Source organism: Oncorhynchus tshawytscha, linkage group LG26 (genome assembly GCF_018296145.1).
Source record: "Oncorhynchus tshawytscha isolate Ot180627B linkage group LG26, Otsh_v2.0, whole genome shotgun sequence".
In the NCBI taxonomy this organism is placed as follows: domain Eukaryota; kingdom Metazoa; phylum Chordata; class Actinopteri; order Salmoniformes; family Salmonidae; genus Oncorhynchus; species Oncorhynchus tshawytscha.
This window is the reverse complement of record NC_056454.1, coordinates 43,347,503-43,364,890: the sequence shown is the minus strand read 5'-3', so window position 1 is coordinate 43,364,890 and position 17,388 is coordinate 43,347,503. Positions and strand designations below refer to the sequence as shown.

Sequence of the window (17,388 nt, the reverse complement as noted above, 5' to 3'; positions counted from 1 at the left end):
GCTCCCGAGTGGTGCAGCGGTCTAAGGCACTGCATCTCAGTACAAGAGGAGTCACTACAGACACCCTGGTGCAGCGGTCTAAGGCACTGCATCTCAGTACAAGAGGAGTCACTACAGACCCTGGTGCAGCGGTCTAAGGCACTGCATCTCAGTACAAGAGGAGTCACTACAGACACCCTGGTTCAGCGGTCTAAGGCACTGCATCTCAGTACAAGAGGAGTCACTACAGACACCCTGGTTCAGCGGTCTAAGGCACTGCATCTCAGTGCTAGAGGCGTCACTACAGACCCTGGTTCAGCGGTCTAAGACACCTATCTCAGTACTAGAGGCGTCACTGCGGACCCTGGTTCAGAGGTCTAAGGCGCTGCATCTCAGTGCTATAAGCGTCACTACAGACCCTGGCTCAGTGGTCTAAGGCGCTGCATCTCAGTATTAGAGGCGTCACTACAGACCCTGGTTCAGCGGTCTACGGCACTGCATATCAGTGCTAGAGGTGTCACTACAGACCCTGGTTCGATTCATGATTGGAAGTCCCAGAGCTTTGACATACTGATGTATATCCTTTCTACCATCATTTTACAATTATGAGGAGCTGTGAATGGCAAAATGAAACATAAATATATTAAGTCCTAGCTAGCTCTTTCCCCTGTGGGAAAAGAGAGGGAGCTCAGTGTGTTGTCCACCATATAACATTTCTAAGAGGAACAGACTGTAACTAATGCAACATTTATGCAAAGACATCAAACTGAGGTTATGAAACCACCTATCCAAGTCCATTATGATCCTGTTAATCATGGGTAGAAGAGGTGATAAAACACCACAGACCAGTGCTGTTATTTCTAAGATATAAATACATGTATTGTGTATCTGATTACAAATAAGTTACGTTAGAGAACAGAAAACAATATGCTCTGAGACTTGTTGGTTTGTGTGTTTGGTTGTTTTGAAAGAACTTTCAGATTCACCAGTAAGCCTCTCCGTAACCTATTCCCCACAATGCAGCAGTGTGATTGCAGAGGCTATTACTGACACATCGTGGGGCCGCCTCCAGGAAAAACACTGTTCCAGAGCAAACATGCTTGTTCAGATGCTTGTAACCCAAGAAGAGAGGGGTGGCAAACTCACTCTGACAAGGATTGGGCCCGTAACCATTTCCCCGCTTTTATCTGGCATCACAAAGTAATGCTGCTTAACAGTTCTTGACGCTTTGTAATGAAGTCAGAAAAGTCAGCTCCACAATAGTCCCAAACTTTGAAGGTCCATGTAGAATAACAACCTATCTGCACACACATACCACTGACATACACACACACACACACACACACACACACACACACACACACACACATGCATTGATGTCTGTGTTATGTTTTTCACACATGTGCTTGTGCGAGAGGGAGAGAAAGAGGGAGAATGTTGTAGCAGGCCATCTCCATTGACTTACATTGGATTTGCTTATTTTTTATGCTGTTTAATATACTGTAGGAGTGTGTGAGTGGATTAATTTAAATATAATTTTTATATGTATATATTGGTCCAGACAATTATTAAGATTTGAGAAAGAGTAAAGAAGCTGAAAAAATTACTTCATTGAATTTGCTCCTACTGCATGTTCTCAGGGTGTATATGTGTGTCTGTGTGTGTGTGTCTGTGTGTGTGTGTGTGTCTGTGTGTGTGTGTGTGTCTGTGTGTGTGTGTGTCTGTGTGTGTGTGTGTCTGTGTGTGTGTGTGTCTGTGTGTGTGTGTCTGTGTGTGTCTGTGTGTGTGTGTGAAGTGACAATAACATCCTTATTTGCTGTATACTATGTAAGTATTGGAACTAGGCAGTTTCTAAAGAAAATTGCAATGGGGAACTTCATCAAATGTCTTTGGAGGTGTTGGCAGAAGGTTTTCTTTTGCCGGAACATTTGCTGTTTCTGACCGTTTCTGAAAGACAAAAACAGTGACACCTCAACAGATTGTTTGAATGCAATAATGTTTTGTTTCACTTTTTCCCGAACCCAAACCCACAAATTCTGAAACATGATCTACTCTGATGAAAACTACAGTAGCACTACTTACAGAGGTATCCTACACACTTCAATGCAAACTATGTTCTGTTCGCCTGTTCAATTCTACTGTATGGTATAAACCGCACACCCTGTCGTCTACTACGATACTAGGATACTAGGATACTAGCCAGGCTTCCCCATATATGTTTTCATAATTTTATGTAAATTTGCCAGTAGCTGTATCTCACCTGAGAAATCATCAGAGCGAGGGAAACAGCTCTCCTCTGTCTCAGTATGTGTAGCCCATGTATCTGATGCTGTCTGAAGTGAAAGAGTATAAAATGTTGATTGATTAATGCCAGCAGGCATTTGGCCTCCTTTCATAAAAAAATAAATAATTAGCCAATCAGTGTTGAGCTGAGCTCAACTGTGGGTTGTACTGGTGCAAAAAAAAAAGTTCGGTTTTTGGTAAAAGCCAACTGTGCATGACAACTGGTGCATGACAACTGGTGCATGACAACTGTGCATGACAACTGGTGCATGACAACTGGTGCATGACAACTGTGCATGACAACTGTGCATGACAACTGTGCATGACTGGTGCATGACAACTGGTGCATGACAACTGGTGCATGACAACTGTGCATGACAACTGGTGCATGACAACTGTGCATGACAACTGTGCATGACAACTGGTGCATGACAACTGGTGCATGACAACTGGTGCATGACAACTGTGTATGACAACTGTGCATGACAACTGGTGCATGACAACTGGTGCATGACAACTGGTGCATGACAACTGTGCATGACAACTGTGCATGACAACTGGTGCATGACAACTGGTGCATGACAACTGGTGCATGACAACTGGTGCATGACAACTGGTGCATGACAACTGGTGCATGACAACTGGTGCATGACAACTGTGCATGACAACTGGTGCATGACAACTGGTGCATGACAACTGTGCATGACAACTGGTGCATGACAACTGGTGCATGACAACTGTGCATGACAACTGTGCATGACAACTGGTGCATGACAACTGGTGCATGACAACTGGTGCATGACAACTGGTGCATGACAACTGGTGCATGACAACTGGTGCATGACAACTGGTGCATGACAACTGGTGCATGACAACTGGTGCATGACAACTGGTGCATGACAACTGTGCATGACAACTGTGCATGACAACTGGTGCATGACAACTGGTGCATGACAACTGGTGCATGACAACTGGTGCATGACAACTGGTGCACACATGCCTTGGGGCATATTTTGTGCATACGCAACATATATAAATAATTTGAACATGTTTTCACAGGACTTGATTTATGAAATGTGTTTAAAAACAGTAACCCCCATGTGTCTAAAGACTAAAGAATATACTGTAGTACAATATCAAAAACTCCCATTGTAGACAAACGCTTTGACCGATTTAAAACATGTCGTCAAATTTGGCCATCAACAAGCTTAGAGAACATATGCACTAAAGGATATTTCCATTGTGAACATGAATGGTTAATTTAGGAAGATAACTGTTTAATCATTTTGTATGGTATGAGATACCATATCTGCTCATTTGACCATGTCAGTTGCAAAAGATGAGCAAACATTTTTTTTAAAGTTCAAAACCACTTGATGTCGTCATGGTTTCTCAAATACTTTTATTAACATTACAGTTATTCAGTTTGACGGCGCCAAATGCTGTTACTGCACTGTTGGAGAAATGCAGAACAGACCCGATATTAAGATGACAAGTATCACGCTAATTATGTTTTCCCCTCTGAGAAGACAGTGTGGCACACACACACACACACACACACACACACACACACACACACACACACACACACCATGCACAACGTGAGCTTGTTGTCACACAGACACAGATACATTAACAGGCACGTCACTGATAAGACTCTCAGCAGACCAAAGGAATGAGTATCAAGGGCTGCTGATGCTGGAGTGAGCACATTCTTACCAAATCACGTAGATAAGTGGGTGTCATTTAAATGTAATTCAAATGTAAATACTTATTGTTAGTTTAGGGTATTACGAATTTGAACGTATGCCATTCGGTTTGCGTTATGCTCCACTTCATGGGAATACATTAGAACAAGACCTGTTATTTGTTGTACCTTTTTATTTAAGTCAATTTGCACCTTTGTTCCAGATAACAACCAGCTCCGGCAGTGAGTTCCTTCTCCAGGCTGACAATTACCACACTATTTCTAAATGGCATGACGCTATTAAAAGGACAGCTGACTATTTGGTAAGCAGTTTGCTGTTTCTTACAGACTTATAGACTGAAGTTATGACATTTCTGAAGTCTTTATGATTTCGGACATTGAAACGATGACTATAAATCATTCAGAACATTGTTTAGTCATACCATGCTAACCAAAATGAAAGTAAAACAATTCCCTAAATCATTGACTCCAGGTCAAACGTATGATTTTATGTTCCACATAGTGTAAATAATCACATTGACATGCTATACTTAAGCAATAATACACGAGTGAGTGTGATACAGTGTATGGCTAAGGGCAGTTCCTTAGGCACGACACAACGTGGATACAGCCCTTAGTCGTGGTATATACCACAAAGATGCCATATACCACAAACCCCCGAGGTGCCTCATTGCTATTATTAAACTGGTTACCAACGTAATTAGAGCTGTCAGCCAATCAACATTCAGGACTCGAACCACCCAGTTTATAATGAATAATGAGTGATAATAAAGAGATGTGAAGCCAGTGACCTTTGGAATGAAATGTTTTAACCTCCTTTCTGTTCTAGTCTAAAGGAGCCGCTGGGAAGGCCTCTGATAAGCCTGGCATACGAAGGGCAAACAGCACAGAGTACCTACCTAGACATGGGTTGCCGAGCAAGACACTGTCACTGCCAAGACCTGCACCTGAGTCCCTCTGCAAAAAGGAACCCAAACCTGAACACAGACGCTCACTCAGTAAGTTGTCTCCAATGACTAGCTAGTTCTACTACAGTTGCTCATGTGTTGGTACAAGCTTGAACTCACAAAAGTATGCTGATTAAAAGTTGTCTCTTCTCTGTGCTACTGCAGGCATTCAATGACTCAGAATAGCTTTTTCTAAGGAAGTGGTTGCTCGCACATTTGCATAATATACACTACCGTTTAAAAGTTTGGGGTCACTTAGAAATGTGATTTGAAATTTTTGAAAGCACAAATTTGAAAGCACATTTTTTGTCCATTAAAATAACATCAAATTAATCAGAAATACAGTGTAGACATTGTTAATGTTGTAAATGACTATGCAGATTTATTATGGAATATCCACATAGGTGTAAAGAGGCCCATTATCAGTAACCATCAAATATGAAATAATCACTTGACAACAATATATTTTGCTTTGCATCTCTGTGTACTCCAAAATGTACTATAAGACATATCTCAAACGTGTTTCTTGGATGACAAACGAGTCCATAGACAAAGTTAGTCCATAGACAAAGTTAGTCCATAGACAAAGTTAGTCCATAGACAAAGTTAGTCCATAGACAAAGTTAGTCCATAGACAAAGTTAGTCCATAGACAAAGTTAGTCCATAGACAAAGTTAGTCCATAGACAAAGTTAGTCCATAGACAAAGCTAGTCCATAGACAAAGCCTTTTGTTAGATTGACAAGCAGTGCCTGGACTTCCTTTAGACATGGAAAAGTTCAATTGGAGTAAAAACTAGAAAAAGACAGCCATGTGAGAGACTCCTGGAAGGATAATAACAGTGGGAATCTAAGGAGAGAGTAAGAGCGAGGGTCAGGTAGAGAGATGAGGTGAAGCGTTATATCAACCTAGGCTGTAGCATTGTGAAGGCATATTTTTATACTTATTTTATTTATATCACCTTTATTTAACAAGGTAGGCTAGTTGAGAACAAGTTCTCATTTACAACTGCAACCTGGCCAAGATAAAGCAAAGCAGTGTGACACAAACAACAACACAGAGCTACACATGGAATTAACAAACGTACATTCAATAATACAGTAGAAAAAAATCTATATACAGTGTGTGCAAATGAGGTAAGACAAGGGAGGTAAGGCAATAAATAGGCCATAGTGGTGAAATTATTACAATTTAGCAATTAAACACTGGAGTGATAGATGTGCAGAAGATGAATGTGCAAGTAGAGATACTGGGGTGCAATTTGTTTCTTTTTATAAATAACAATATGGGGATGAGGTAGTTGGATGGGCTATTTACAGATGAGCTATGTACAGGTGCAGTGATCTGTGAGCTGCACTGACAGCTGGTGTTTAAAGTTAGTGAGGGAGATATGAGTCTCCTGCTTCAGTGATTTTTGCAATTCGTTCCAGTCATTGGCAGCAGAGAACTGGAAGGAAAGACGACCAAAGGAGGCTTTGGGCGTGACCAGTGAAATATACCTGCTGGAGCGCGTGCAATGGGTGCTGCTATGGTGATCAGTGAAATATACCTGCTGAAGTGCGTGCAATGGGTGCTGCTATGTTGACCAGTGAAATATACCTGCTGCATCGCGTGCAATGGGTGCTGCTATGGTGACCAGTGAGCTGAGATAAGGCAGGGCTTTACATAGCAAAGACTTATAGATGACCTGGAGCCAGTGGGTTTGGAAACAAATATGAAGCGAGGGCCAGCCAACGAGAGCATACAGGTCGCAGTGGTGGGTAGTATATGGCAAAATGGATGGCGTTGTGATAGACTGCATCCAATTTGCTGAGTAGAGTGTTGGAGGCTATTTTGTGAACGACATCGCCGAAGTCAAGGATCGGTAGGATAGTCAGTTTTACGAGGGTATGTTTGGCAGCATGAGTGAAGGATGCTTTGTTGCGAAGTAGGAAGCCGATTCTAGATGCAATTTTGTATTAGAGATGCCTAATGTGAGTCTGGAAGGAGAGTTTACAGTCTAACCAGACACCTAGGTATTTGTAGATGTCCACATATTCTAAGTCAAAACCGTGCAGAGTAGTGATGCTGCACGGGCGGGCAGTGGTCGGTTGAAGAGCATGCTTTTAGTTTTATTTGCATTTCAGAGCAGTTTGCGTCCCATGGACGGAGAGTTGTATGGCATTGAAGCTCGTCTGGGGGTTACTTAACACAGTGTCCAAAGAAGGGCCAGAAGTATACAGAATGGTGTCGTCTGTGTAGAGGGGAATCACAGAATCACCAGCAGCAAGAGCAACATCATTGATGTACACAGAGAAAAGAGTCGGCCTGAGAATTGAACCCTGTGGCATCCCCATAGAGACTGCCAGAGGTCTGGACAACAGGCCCTCTGATTTGACACACTGAACTCTGTCTGAGAAGTAGTTGGTGAACCAGGCGAGGCAGTCATTTGAGAAACCAAGGATGTTGAGTCTGCCGATAAGAATGTGGTGTTCGACAGAGTCGAAAGCCTTGGCCAGGTCGATGAATACAGCTACATAGTATTGTCTATTGTCTCTTATCGATGGCAGTTATGATATCGTTTAGGACTTTGAGCGTGGCTGAGGTGCACCCATTACCAACTCGGAAACCAGATTGCATAGCGGAGAAAGTACGGTGAGATTCGAAATGGTCGGTGATCTGTTTGTTAACTTGGCTTTCAAAGACCTAAGAAAGGCAGGGTAGGATAGATATAGGTGTTTAGCAGTTTGGGTCTAGAGTGTCTCCCCCTTTGAAGAGGGGGATGACAGCGGCAGCTTTCCAATCTATGGGAATCTCAGACGATACGAAAGAGAGGTTGAACAGGCTAGTAACAGGGGTTGCAACAATTTTGTCTGATAATTTTAGAAGGAGAGGGTCCAGATTGTCTAGCCTGGCTGATTTGTAGGGGTCCAGATTTTGCATCTCTTTCAGAACATCAGCTATCGGGATTTGGGTGAAGGAGAAGTGGGGAAGGCTTGGCCATGTTGCTGTGGGGGGCGCAGGGCTGTTGACAGTGGTAGGGGTAGCCAGGTGGAAAGCATGGCCAGCCGTAGAAAAATGCTTATTGAAATTCTAAATGATTGTGGATTTATCAGTGGTGACAGTGTTTCCTAGCCTCAGTGCAGTGGGCAGCTGGAAGGAGGTGCTCTTATTCTCCATGGACTTTACAGTGTCCGAGAACATTTTGGAGTTTGTGCTACAGGATGCAAATTTCTGCTTGAAAAAGCTAGCCTTTTCTTTCCTAACTGCCTGTGAATATTGGTTCCTAACTTCCCTGAAAAGTTGCATATCGAGGGTGGCTATTTGATGCTAATGCAGTACACCACAGGATGTTTTTGTGCTGGTCAAGGGCAGTCAGGTCTGGAGTGAACCAGGGCTATATCTGTTCCTGGTTATACATTTTTTGAATGGGGCATGCTTATGGTGAGGAAAGCAATTTTAAAGAATAACCAGGCATCCTCTACTGATGGAATGAGGTCAATATCATTCCAGGATACCCGGGCCAGGTCGATTAAAAGGCCTGCTCACTGAAGTGTTTTAGGGAGCATTTGACACTGATGAGGGGTGGTCATTTGACCGCAGACCCATTACGGATGCAGGCAATGAGGCAGTGATCGCTGAAATCCTGGTTGAAGACAGCAGAGGTGCATTTGGAGGGCACGTTGGTTGGGTTATATCTATGAGGGTGCCTGTGTTTACTGATTTGGGGTTGTACCTGGTAGGTTCATTGATAATTTGTGTGAGATTGAGGGCATCAAGTTTAGATTGTAGGATGGCAGGGGTGTTAAGCATGTCCCAGTTAAGGTCACCTAACAACACAAGCGCTGAAGATAGATGGGGGGAAATCAATTCACATATGGTGTCCAGGGCACATCTGGGGGCTGAAGGTGATTTATAGCAAGCAGCAACGGTGAGAGACTTGTTTCTGGAAAGGTGGATTTTTAAAAGCCTACTGAGCCTAAAAGCCTACTGAGCCCATAAAAGCCTATATTAGCCTACTGAGCCTTTCTATAGACAAACATAACATCATAGCGTTCCTTTTCACTTAATTTAACCGTGTGTCTCTTTCTCTGTGTGTTCCTGAGAAGTGTTCAAGTCTTCCAAGCTCACCTACAGCATGTCGGACAGTGCTGATAAGAATGGGGTGAAGAACAGACTCAAAAAGTTCATCACAAGACGGCCCTCTATGAAGACTCTACAGGAGAAAGGCATCATCAAAGGTATAAGAGTGTATTCTGCCAGGATACGTTAATTATTTTCCACCACACAACACATGTTGTGAGGAACATAAATCTTTCAAAATGTATTGCACATTTGGACTACCTTCTTTCAATTTGGACTACGCTTCAATCAGAAAGAGGAGACTGAACTGTAGCTGTGCATTCCCCGATGTGACGTCACAATTTAACTTGATAATTATTTATAACTATAGAATAACTAGTGAAGATAGTGAGTGATTACACTGTTTTGAAAAGGTCTCTTCTCCCTGAGTTTGAGTTTGAGTTGAGTTAATTTTTTATTTTTACAGGGACAGTGCACATTAATCAACGTTTCAGTAAAAGTGCCGGTTTTAGCCAGCCGGCTAATTTTCAACCGCAGTCCCTGGGCAGGTTATTAAAAACAATTACAATATAGACAATAGCAACATAGAACAAGCAAGACATAGCAACATAGGACAAGCAAGACATAGCATACAGACAGAGCAACATAGGACAAGCAAGACGTAGCATACAGACAGAGCAACATAGAACAAAAAGCAGCAAGACAAAATTCATAAAAGCAACAAAGTGTTTCCACACCTCACAAGCTACAGACAACAGACAACATGGAAAGCGGCAACACACAGCTAGGGACCATGTTCACAAATCTGATTGACCTTTAGCCATGTTTTCAAGCATTTTGTGAAAGTGTGATATGTGGTGCAGTTATGTGTGTCTGATGGCAGTGTATTCCAGACATGGGAAGCTCTCACAGAGAATGCAGATTTACTAAAGGTGCTTTTCCTTAGGGGAACTATACAGTCACCTCTCATGGCAGACCTTGTGGATCTGCTGCCATATTTCTGGGTTTTCAACAGAGATTGAAACAATTATACTGAATGGATTATATTTGAAAATAAAACAACAACACACCAATCTACATAAATCACATAACCACATAATCCATTTCTCTCAGGGGGAACTCATTTATTGAGCCCACGGTTGAAGGATAATACACTGTTAAGGCATTATTTAAACACATTTGCAATCCTTAGAAGAAGGTAACAGTATTTGGAATTTCCCCCAGATTCAAGGAGACCCTTTAATGTGGTGTCCATGGGACAAACCCTTGATCAAAGGGAGAGGACATTATTGACGGAATAAATGAAATACTTGGGACAGGTGCCCCTCAGACTGTCCTTTTTGTCAGGGCTGAAGAGAACGACACTTCAGAGAGTGTTTCCTCAAATCAGGCCCCCTTCCCTCCCTCCCCCTCTTTCCTATCGTACTTCAGAATGCAAATTAAATCCATGCAATGCGAGGGTTATTTGAATTCCTTTAGGAGTGGTAATTTTGCTCCATTTCTCTGGCCCCCTTCCCCTCCCCCTCATCATGTCCCATGCTTATCCGCTGAGCGCCAGGAAGTGGATTTTGTATACAAAGGTGCTCGCAGTCATTTCTGTATTTATCGAACCCTCCCCTCCAGTGTATAAACAACAGAGGGTTATCTTTGATGTTGCCCAGTGCTAGAGAGACAGCACTGTTCCAGAGGACCCATGCAGTAACATAAGCCAGTTGATGAGCGAAAGAGTGTACCTCTGTGCACTGTCAGTTTGAATACCAGTCTATGTTTGATGAGGTATGCTTTGCTAACCCTATATGGCGTCTACTGGAGATGAACTGACCAAAGTTAGTGACCACAAACGCCTGAGTATATTGCCAGTAGGGACAGGTCAGTATATTTGAATGGACAAAAGCAGAGTAATGAACCGTCTGTGGCCCCCCTCTCCGTCTGATTGGAGCAAAGATAATGTGGCCCCCTCTCCGTCTGATTGGAGCAAAGAGAATGTGGCCCCCTCTCCGTCTGATTGGAGCAAAGATAATGTGGCCCCCTCTCCGTCTGATTGGAGCAAAGAGAATGTGGCCCCCTCTCCGTCTGATTGGAGCAAAGAGAATGTGGCCCCCTCTCCGTCTGATTGGAGCAAAGAGAATGTGGTCCCCCTCTCTGTCTGATTGGAGCAAAGAGAATGTGGTCCCCCTCTCCGTCTGATTGGAGCAAAGAGAATGTGGTCCCCCTCTCCGTCTGATTGGAGCAAAGAGAATGTGGTCCCCTTCTCTGTCTGATTGGAACAAAGAGAATGTGGTCCCCCTCTCCGTCTGATTGGAGCAAAGAGAATGTGGTGTGGCCCCCTCTCCGTCTGATTGGAGCAAAGAGAATGTGGTCCCCTTCTCTGTCTGATTGGAGCAAAAAGAATGTGGTCCCCTCTCCGTCTGATTGGAGCAAAGAGAATGTGGTCCCCCTCTCCGTCTGATTGGAGCAAAGAGAATGTGGTCCCCTCTCCGTCTGATTGGAGCAAAGAGAATGTGGTCCCCTTCTCTGTCTGATTGGAACAAAGAGAATGTGTTCTGATTGGAGCAAAGAGAATGTGGTCCCCCTCTCCGTCTGATTGGAGCAAAGAGAATGTGGTCCCCTTCTCTGTCTGATTGGAGCAAAAGAATGTGGTCCCCTTCTCAATGTGGTCCCCTTCTCCGTCTGATTGGAGCAAAAAGAATGTGGTCCCCCTCTCCGTCTGATTGGAGCAAAGAGAATGTGGTCCCCCTCTCCGTCTGATTGGAGCAAAAAGAATGTGGTCCCCTTCTCCGTCTGATTGGAGCAAAGAGAATGTGGTCCCCCTCTCTGTCTGATTGGAGCTAAGCTGCCTGGGTGACTCAGTGTTCTAATGGTTCACCATTAGATTGATGATCCTTTACCAGTGTAGCCGTGGAACCTATGTACTGTTATCAACACTGTTCTGGAAACAGCCATCAGAGGAGAACAAGGGCAGTAAGAGTCAAGAGAAATGCTATGAATTAATAACCTATCCCTCAACCTAATGACAATGATCAAGGGACAGTAGTTATGAGATGTTTCAGGTGTGAATGGAAATGGCCTATTAAACAGATACTCTACCGTTCCACCAAGTTCCTCCTCTGTGCATTTAAGATCTGAAAAAACACAGTTCAGCACAATTAAATGCAGAAGATGTTCTCTTTGATGTTATCGCTCATTTCAATACTTTTTACACTGTAGCTTTAATTCAGTAGTTCTGGGGAATGGTGTTTTTTCCTGAATAAACCATGTGTTTTTCTTCACAGATAGAGTGTTTGGGTGTCCCTTGTTGGCACTTTGTGAGCGGGAAGGGACCACTGTGCCAAATTTCGTCAGGCAGTGTGTGGAGGCCGTTGAAAAAAGAGGTATGTACTTTTCTGAAAAAATATGTTGAAAGTAAGTACTTTGTGTATGGGAAATAATTTAACTACTTACACACACACATACACAGACACACACACGGACGGCCCGCTCATTAGGCAGGATTAGGCGACTGCCTATGGTGGAAGATTGATGAGGGCTGCGTTTTCTGAGCTACACTGACCAAGACGCACCTCCAACAACAACATATCAAGCCTCACTTAATTCTGCCCCAAAACAATGACAATTCCTCTCAACCAGTGGCATAATTATATTTTTAGGTGAGTGCTGATGCCACCCTTTAATAAGCAACGGGCACTTTGTCAAAGGTAGGGGCGCATAATATTATGCTTGTCCATTCCCAGCCGGCTCCACAGGGTGCTGTCAATCATGTAGCAGACACAGGACATAGTAGAAAGAGTATGTGGCCGTTTCTGTAGCCTACAGACTGGAGATAAATTGTATGACAACATCATGCAGGTTTCTCCGATCAAGTAGCCTGGCCTAAATGGTTCTCAATCGAATAAAACATTTGCTGTCATGTTAACAAACAACATATCCTAAAAGCAGGATAGGTAAATATGGAAGGGGCATTGACAACTTGTCCATGAGTTTCACCCCATTGTCATGATCAGTGATTTCAATTTTATATCCACACATTTTTGACAAGCTGATCATAGCGAAAAAATGAATTGCTTCTGCATTTCCTGCTGTGTGAACACATTGCCAATAGGCTCAGGATAACTCCTGATAATGTTGGGTAGCTGATATTCAGGGCTTAAATAGACACATTGATTAGTCACTGGAATCAGGACTAATAAAGCCAAGACAAGGGCCTGTTTTACAAACAGTGGTCCTAACACATGGATGGGCATTCATTCAATTCCATTGCGGGCTGACTTGGTAGGTTACAGCCCAGTAAGCAGAGCTGATGTCTTTTGGACATCTTGTTTTTTTGGTGTTTTACAAACGGTAGGCTTACCAGATAGATTGGCATTCACCAACTCTGTACCAATCATAGACATCTATGTTTGGTTCACATTTTGCCCAGACCAGCCTTGATTTGGCCCAAAGATAGACATCAATAAATTACATATTTTAACTTTCATTCAGAAACCAACATTTGCCTGATTTCAACATCCGGAAAATACAAATGTTCAACGTCTGTAAAATACGTATTTTCAACATCAGGAAAATAATTATTTTCAAATTTCATTGAGAACCAAAATTGATCCTGATTTCTATGTCCGGATAATAAAAAAATGTCAAGTTCCAGGAAAAGATGGCTTTCCAATGTCCTGGAAAATATCTTTTCACCCTTCATTCAGAACCTACAATGAACCTAACTTCAATGTCTGGAAAATATGTATTTTAAATGTCATTTTGCTTACTGGGACTATTCCAGTTTTGTGGGGCCAGCAGTTTTTGGTCTCACCTATGGCTGCAGAGTGGCAAGGGCCAGCCCTGCACACACACAAGCAAGCAACATTTGGCCAGGCTCTGGATACAGCAGGAAAAGTACAAGCAAACAGCTTCTGACTGCCTTGTATGTAAACAAAGGGCCCAACACGTTGGGGTCAAATTCATCTGGACATTTTAACATTTGAGCTGCAGAAAATAGCCATGACATTATACAAGAATGCCTTGCAAAGAATGAAACCTTGTACGTCTGCTTTACTTTTTCAAATCAACCATATCCTCTAGTTACCCCACCAGTGACAGCCGTACAGTATATCGCCTTCCACTGTCAAATGCTCAGCAATGTGGACGGACATTCATTAGAGCAACTGACAGAAAAGACCAGAAGAACATGTCGCCCCGGCTACCTCTGGCCAGCGGCAGTGTGACTCAAAATGTGCTGGCGATTTTGCATTACAGAGTCGTATTGCGTCCAAGTCAAAGCCTCTAATCTAGGCATGATGTGAACTATCCATTCCACTGCAGTGAATGTTAAAATGATCTATCGAAAAACCCAGAATTTCTTTCTAAATTGGTCAATTTTGTTAATCTAGGTCCAAATTAAAACTTGGTCTTGTCAAAGTGTGTAGTATGTCACAGGCTTGTGTCTATCTTGTATCCACCAGGTTTAGAGGCTGATGGCATCTACAGAGTGAGTGGTAATCTTGCCACCATCCAGAAGTTACGATTCTTGGTTGACCAAGGTATGTTCTGTTGTTTAATTCACTTGATTCTTGGTTGACCAAGGTATGTTCTGTTGTTTGATTCACCTGATTCTTGGTTGACCAAGGTATGTTCTGTTGTTTGATTCACTTGATTCTTTGTTGACCAAGGTATGTTCTGTTGTTTGATTCACTTGTGATTGTTTGTATGTTAAATTGTTTGTATTACGGCCACATTCCCAGTAAACTAATATAGTTGTCCCTATTATGGATTCATACAGTTCAGTTTCTGTTGGATATCATATAATGAACACACAGGATTGGATTGAGGTGTTCTTTGTGATAAAATTTATACAACCATGACTGTGTTCTGCTGAAATCATGGATAATTCTGAGTAATTACTGAGTAATTCTACTTTACAGCTAAACGATGAATAACTGTAGAGACATATTCTTGTTGACTGAGTAAGTGATCACAAGACTGTCTTTTGCAAATGCAAAAAAAGATTCCCAAATACCTTAAGAATGGGATCTTTCAGAGTAAACGGAAGGATAACGAAGCATCCCTCATGAGACTTCAAGTCAGATCTGTGCCTCCAGTGAAACACGTCTACCTACTTCATCTGAATTATCCAAGGTCTCCTTGTGAGGGGCTGATGGGGGATTCCTCCATCAAACCAACAAGAGAACGTTTGTCTGTTGTTGTCCAGAGCTCTGAGAAGGAAGAATAGACCGGTTGACCTTTAAACTAATGTATCATTCTGGAATGTATTTTTATGTCTTGAAGAAAGCTAGCAACTTTCTACTTTAGACACACCATTATGTTTTATTGTGCCCTGCAGTCCTACAGATTAAAGAAGTGGTTTGTGACGCGGGGACATTGTGGGAAGAGTGACATCACCAACATTCTGCACATTCTGAGCATTCTAACACAGTGACACCATGTGCCTACATTCTGTCCCACTCATTCCATGTCTCCTGAATGTGCTCCCAACCCCCATAGTTGTACAGAGCCAGTACAGTACAAGCTCAAGTGAGAGTGGCTTGAAAGCATCAACCATGTAGTAGGCTACTATGTCCTTCAGGACCATATAGAATGCAGCAGGTTCACTTTTTCTTGTGGGTCTTTGTACAAGGCAACCATGGGCTGATTAACAATCCACTCAGATGTGTCAAGTGGACACACTGGAGAGGCTGGCTAATTGAAAGTCTGGACTTTCTGCTAGTGAATACCTCAAACTGTCCAGGGAAAGAGAGACATACCCACTTGCTTTGTCATTTTCTATGAGTCTGACTGTCCAACAGTCCAGCAGTCCAACAGTCCAAAAGAATGAAGGAAAGATTAGGAGCATCTTGACAACAAATCAGGTACATTTCAAAACATGAATGAAATATTTCTAAGATTATTATCTCTATTAAAAGATCCCACGGCTCTATATTCTGATCATGTGACAAGGTTGCCTGAAATAAACTATGGCTTATTTCCGGTTTCAACATACACCATAATGTGACCATTCCACTGTCTTCAGAGCTTCAGGCCCTCTCATCTTGGCTTTGGATCATAGGCCTACTGCTGCCCTCCTGTGACATATTGAGCCGGGTGCCTCTGAATCAGGTATCCACCTGATGTCTCTGTCACTACCCAGGGTTTTCAGAAATAACTTATTTCAGCAGAAGGTATCTGTCAGTCTAAAACAGAGACACATTCTGCTTCATCAGATCTCTGGGTAGCTGGGAGCCTGTTAGTGAGCGCCGCTGTTAGCAGGTAAACATTAGCACAGTAATTAGCCCTCTCCAATTATCCCAATTAAAGCTGTGTTGTTCCTTCTCTCTCCCCTCTCCTGTTTCCTTTCTCTCTTGCACATTTTCTCTCTCGCTCTCTCACTCTCTCTCTCTCTCCATATCCCCCCTCTCTTCCACCCTCTCTCTCTGTCTCTCTCTCTCCACACCCCTTCTCTCTTTCTGTCTCTCTCTCTCTGTCTCTCTCTCTCTGTCTCTCTCTCTCTCTCCACGCCCCCTCTCTCTCCCCCTCTCTCTCTCCCCATCTCTTCCTGGTGATGTCCCAGAGGTGGAATTTAACCTGGACGACAGCCAATGGGAGGACATCCACGTTGTCACCGGGGCGCTCAAGATGTTTTTTCGGGAGCTGCCAGAGCCGCTGTTTCCCTTCCCATTCTTTGAGCTGTTTGTGGAGGCCATCAGTGAGTATACAGGCCAGCTGGGGCTGCTTTTGTTTGTCATTAGCACATACATTTTAGTGTCAGCTCCTTTTTAAAGCATATTTGCAAGGCATGCACTTGCAATCAGGTCTCAGTCACCTTCATTTTAAGGTCAAGAAGAGTGAAAATATGGACTGCATTGAAAATGTCTAGATCTAGATGAATGGTTGTTTGTGTCAGAACTGTGTAACCAGTGACATATGTAGGCTAGCCTGGGTTTTACATAGTGACACACAGTCCTTTGTTGTGTTAACATTAATCCTGTTTATACTATACTTCATATGCTTTTATTTGCCTCTAGAAACGTTGTCCTCAAGGCCGCTCAGTTAAGCACTAAACTACATTTCATTCAGAGAGAGCGAGAGATTCACAATGTTAACATATGTTTCCCATGCCAATAAAGCACTTAAATTGAACATTGCATTGAGAGAGAGGAGAGAGCTGTGCTACGTTGAAACTCCTCCGCTTATCTGGAAAACAACAGAGGTGAAATCAATAGCCATATTTCCACATGGTCACTTGGCACCAAGGTATGAGCCCAGAGCAAAGATCAGAGTTAGAAATGTAGGTTGAATTTGGAGGCAGAGAATAAATCCTCTTAGAACGTTATGATGATGCTGAACAGTATTTACATGGTGTCATTCACTTTTACAGTACACCAAGTGGTTTCTTAAAGGTGGCAGCCTTATCTACAGCTTTCTATCT

The 17,388-nt window shown here is 42.9% G+C and overlaps 1 protein-coding gene across 4 annotated transcripts in view; it reads left to right on the top strand.

Moving 5' to 3' along the window:
- Positions 1–17,388, top strand: part of LOC112225647 (rho GTPase-activating protein 15) — a 69,622-nt gene that overhangs the window by 27,453 nt on the left and 24,781 nt on the right. For 3 of the 4 annotated variants that reach the window (XM_024389770.2, XM_024389772.1, XM_042306675.1), the window contains exons 6-11: positions 4,174–4,272; positions 4,800–4,968; positions 9,002–9,136; positions 12,251–12,349; positions 14,429–14,506; positions 16,531–16,665. In XM_024389770.2, the coding sequence (XP_024245538.1) occupies positions 4,174–4,272; positions 4,800–4,968; positions 9,002–9,136; positions 12,251–12,349; positions 14,429–14,506; positions 16,531–16,665 (715 nt within the window). The remainder of the gene's footprint in view (positions 1–4,173; positions 4,273–4,799; positions 4,969–9,001; positions 9,137–12,250; positions 12,350–14,428; positions 14,507–16,530; positions 16,666–17,388) is intronic. The other variant, XM_024389771.2, reaches the window with a different exon arrangement.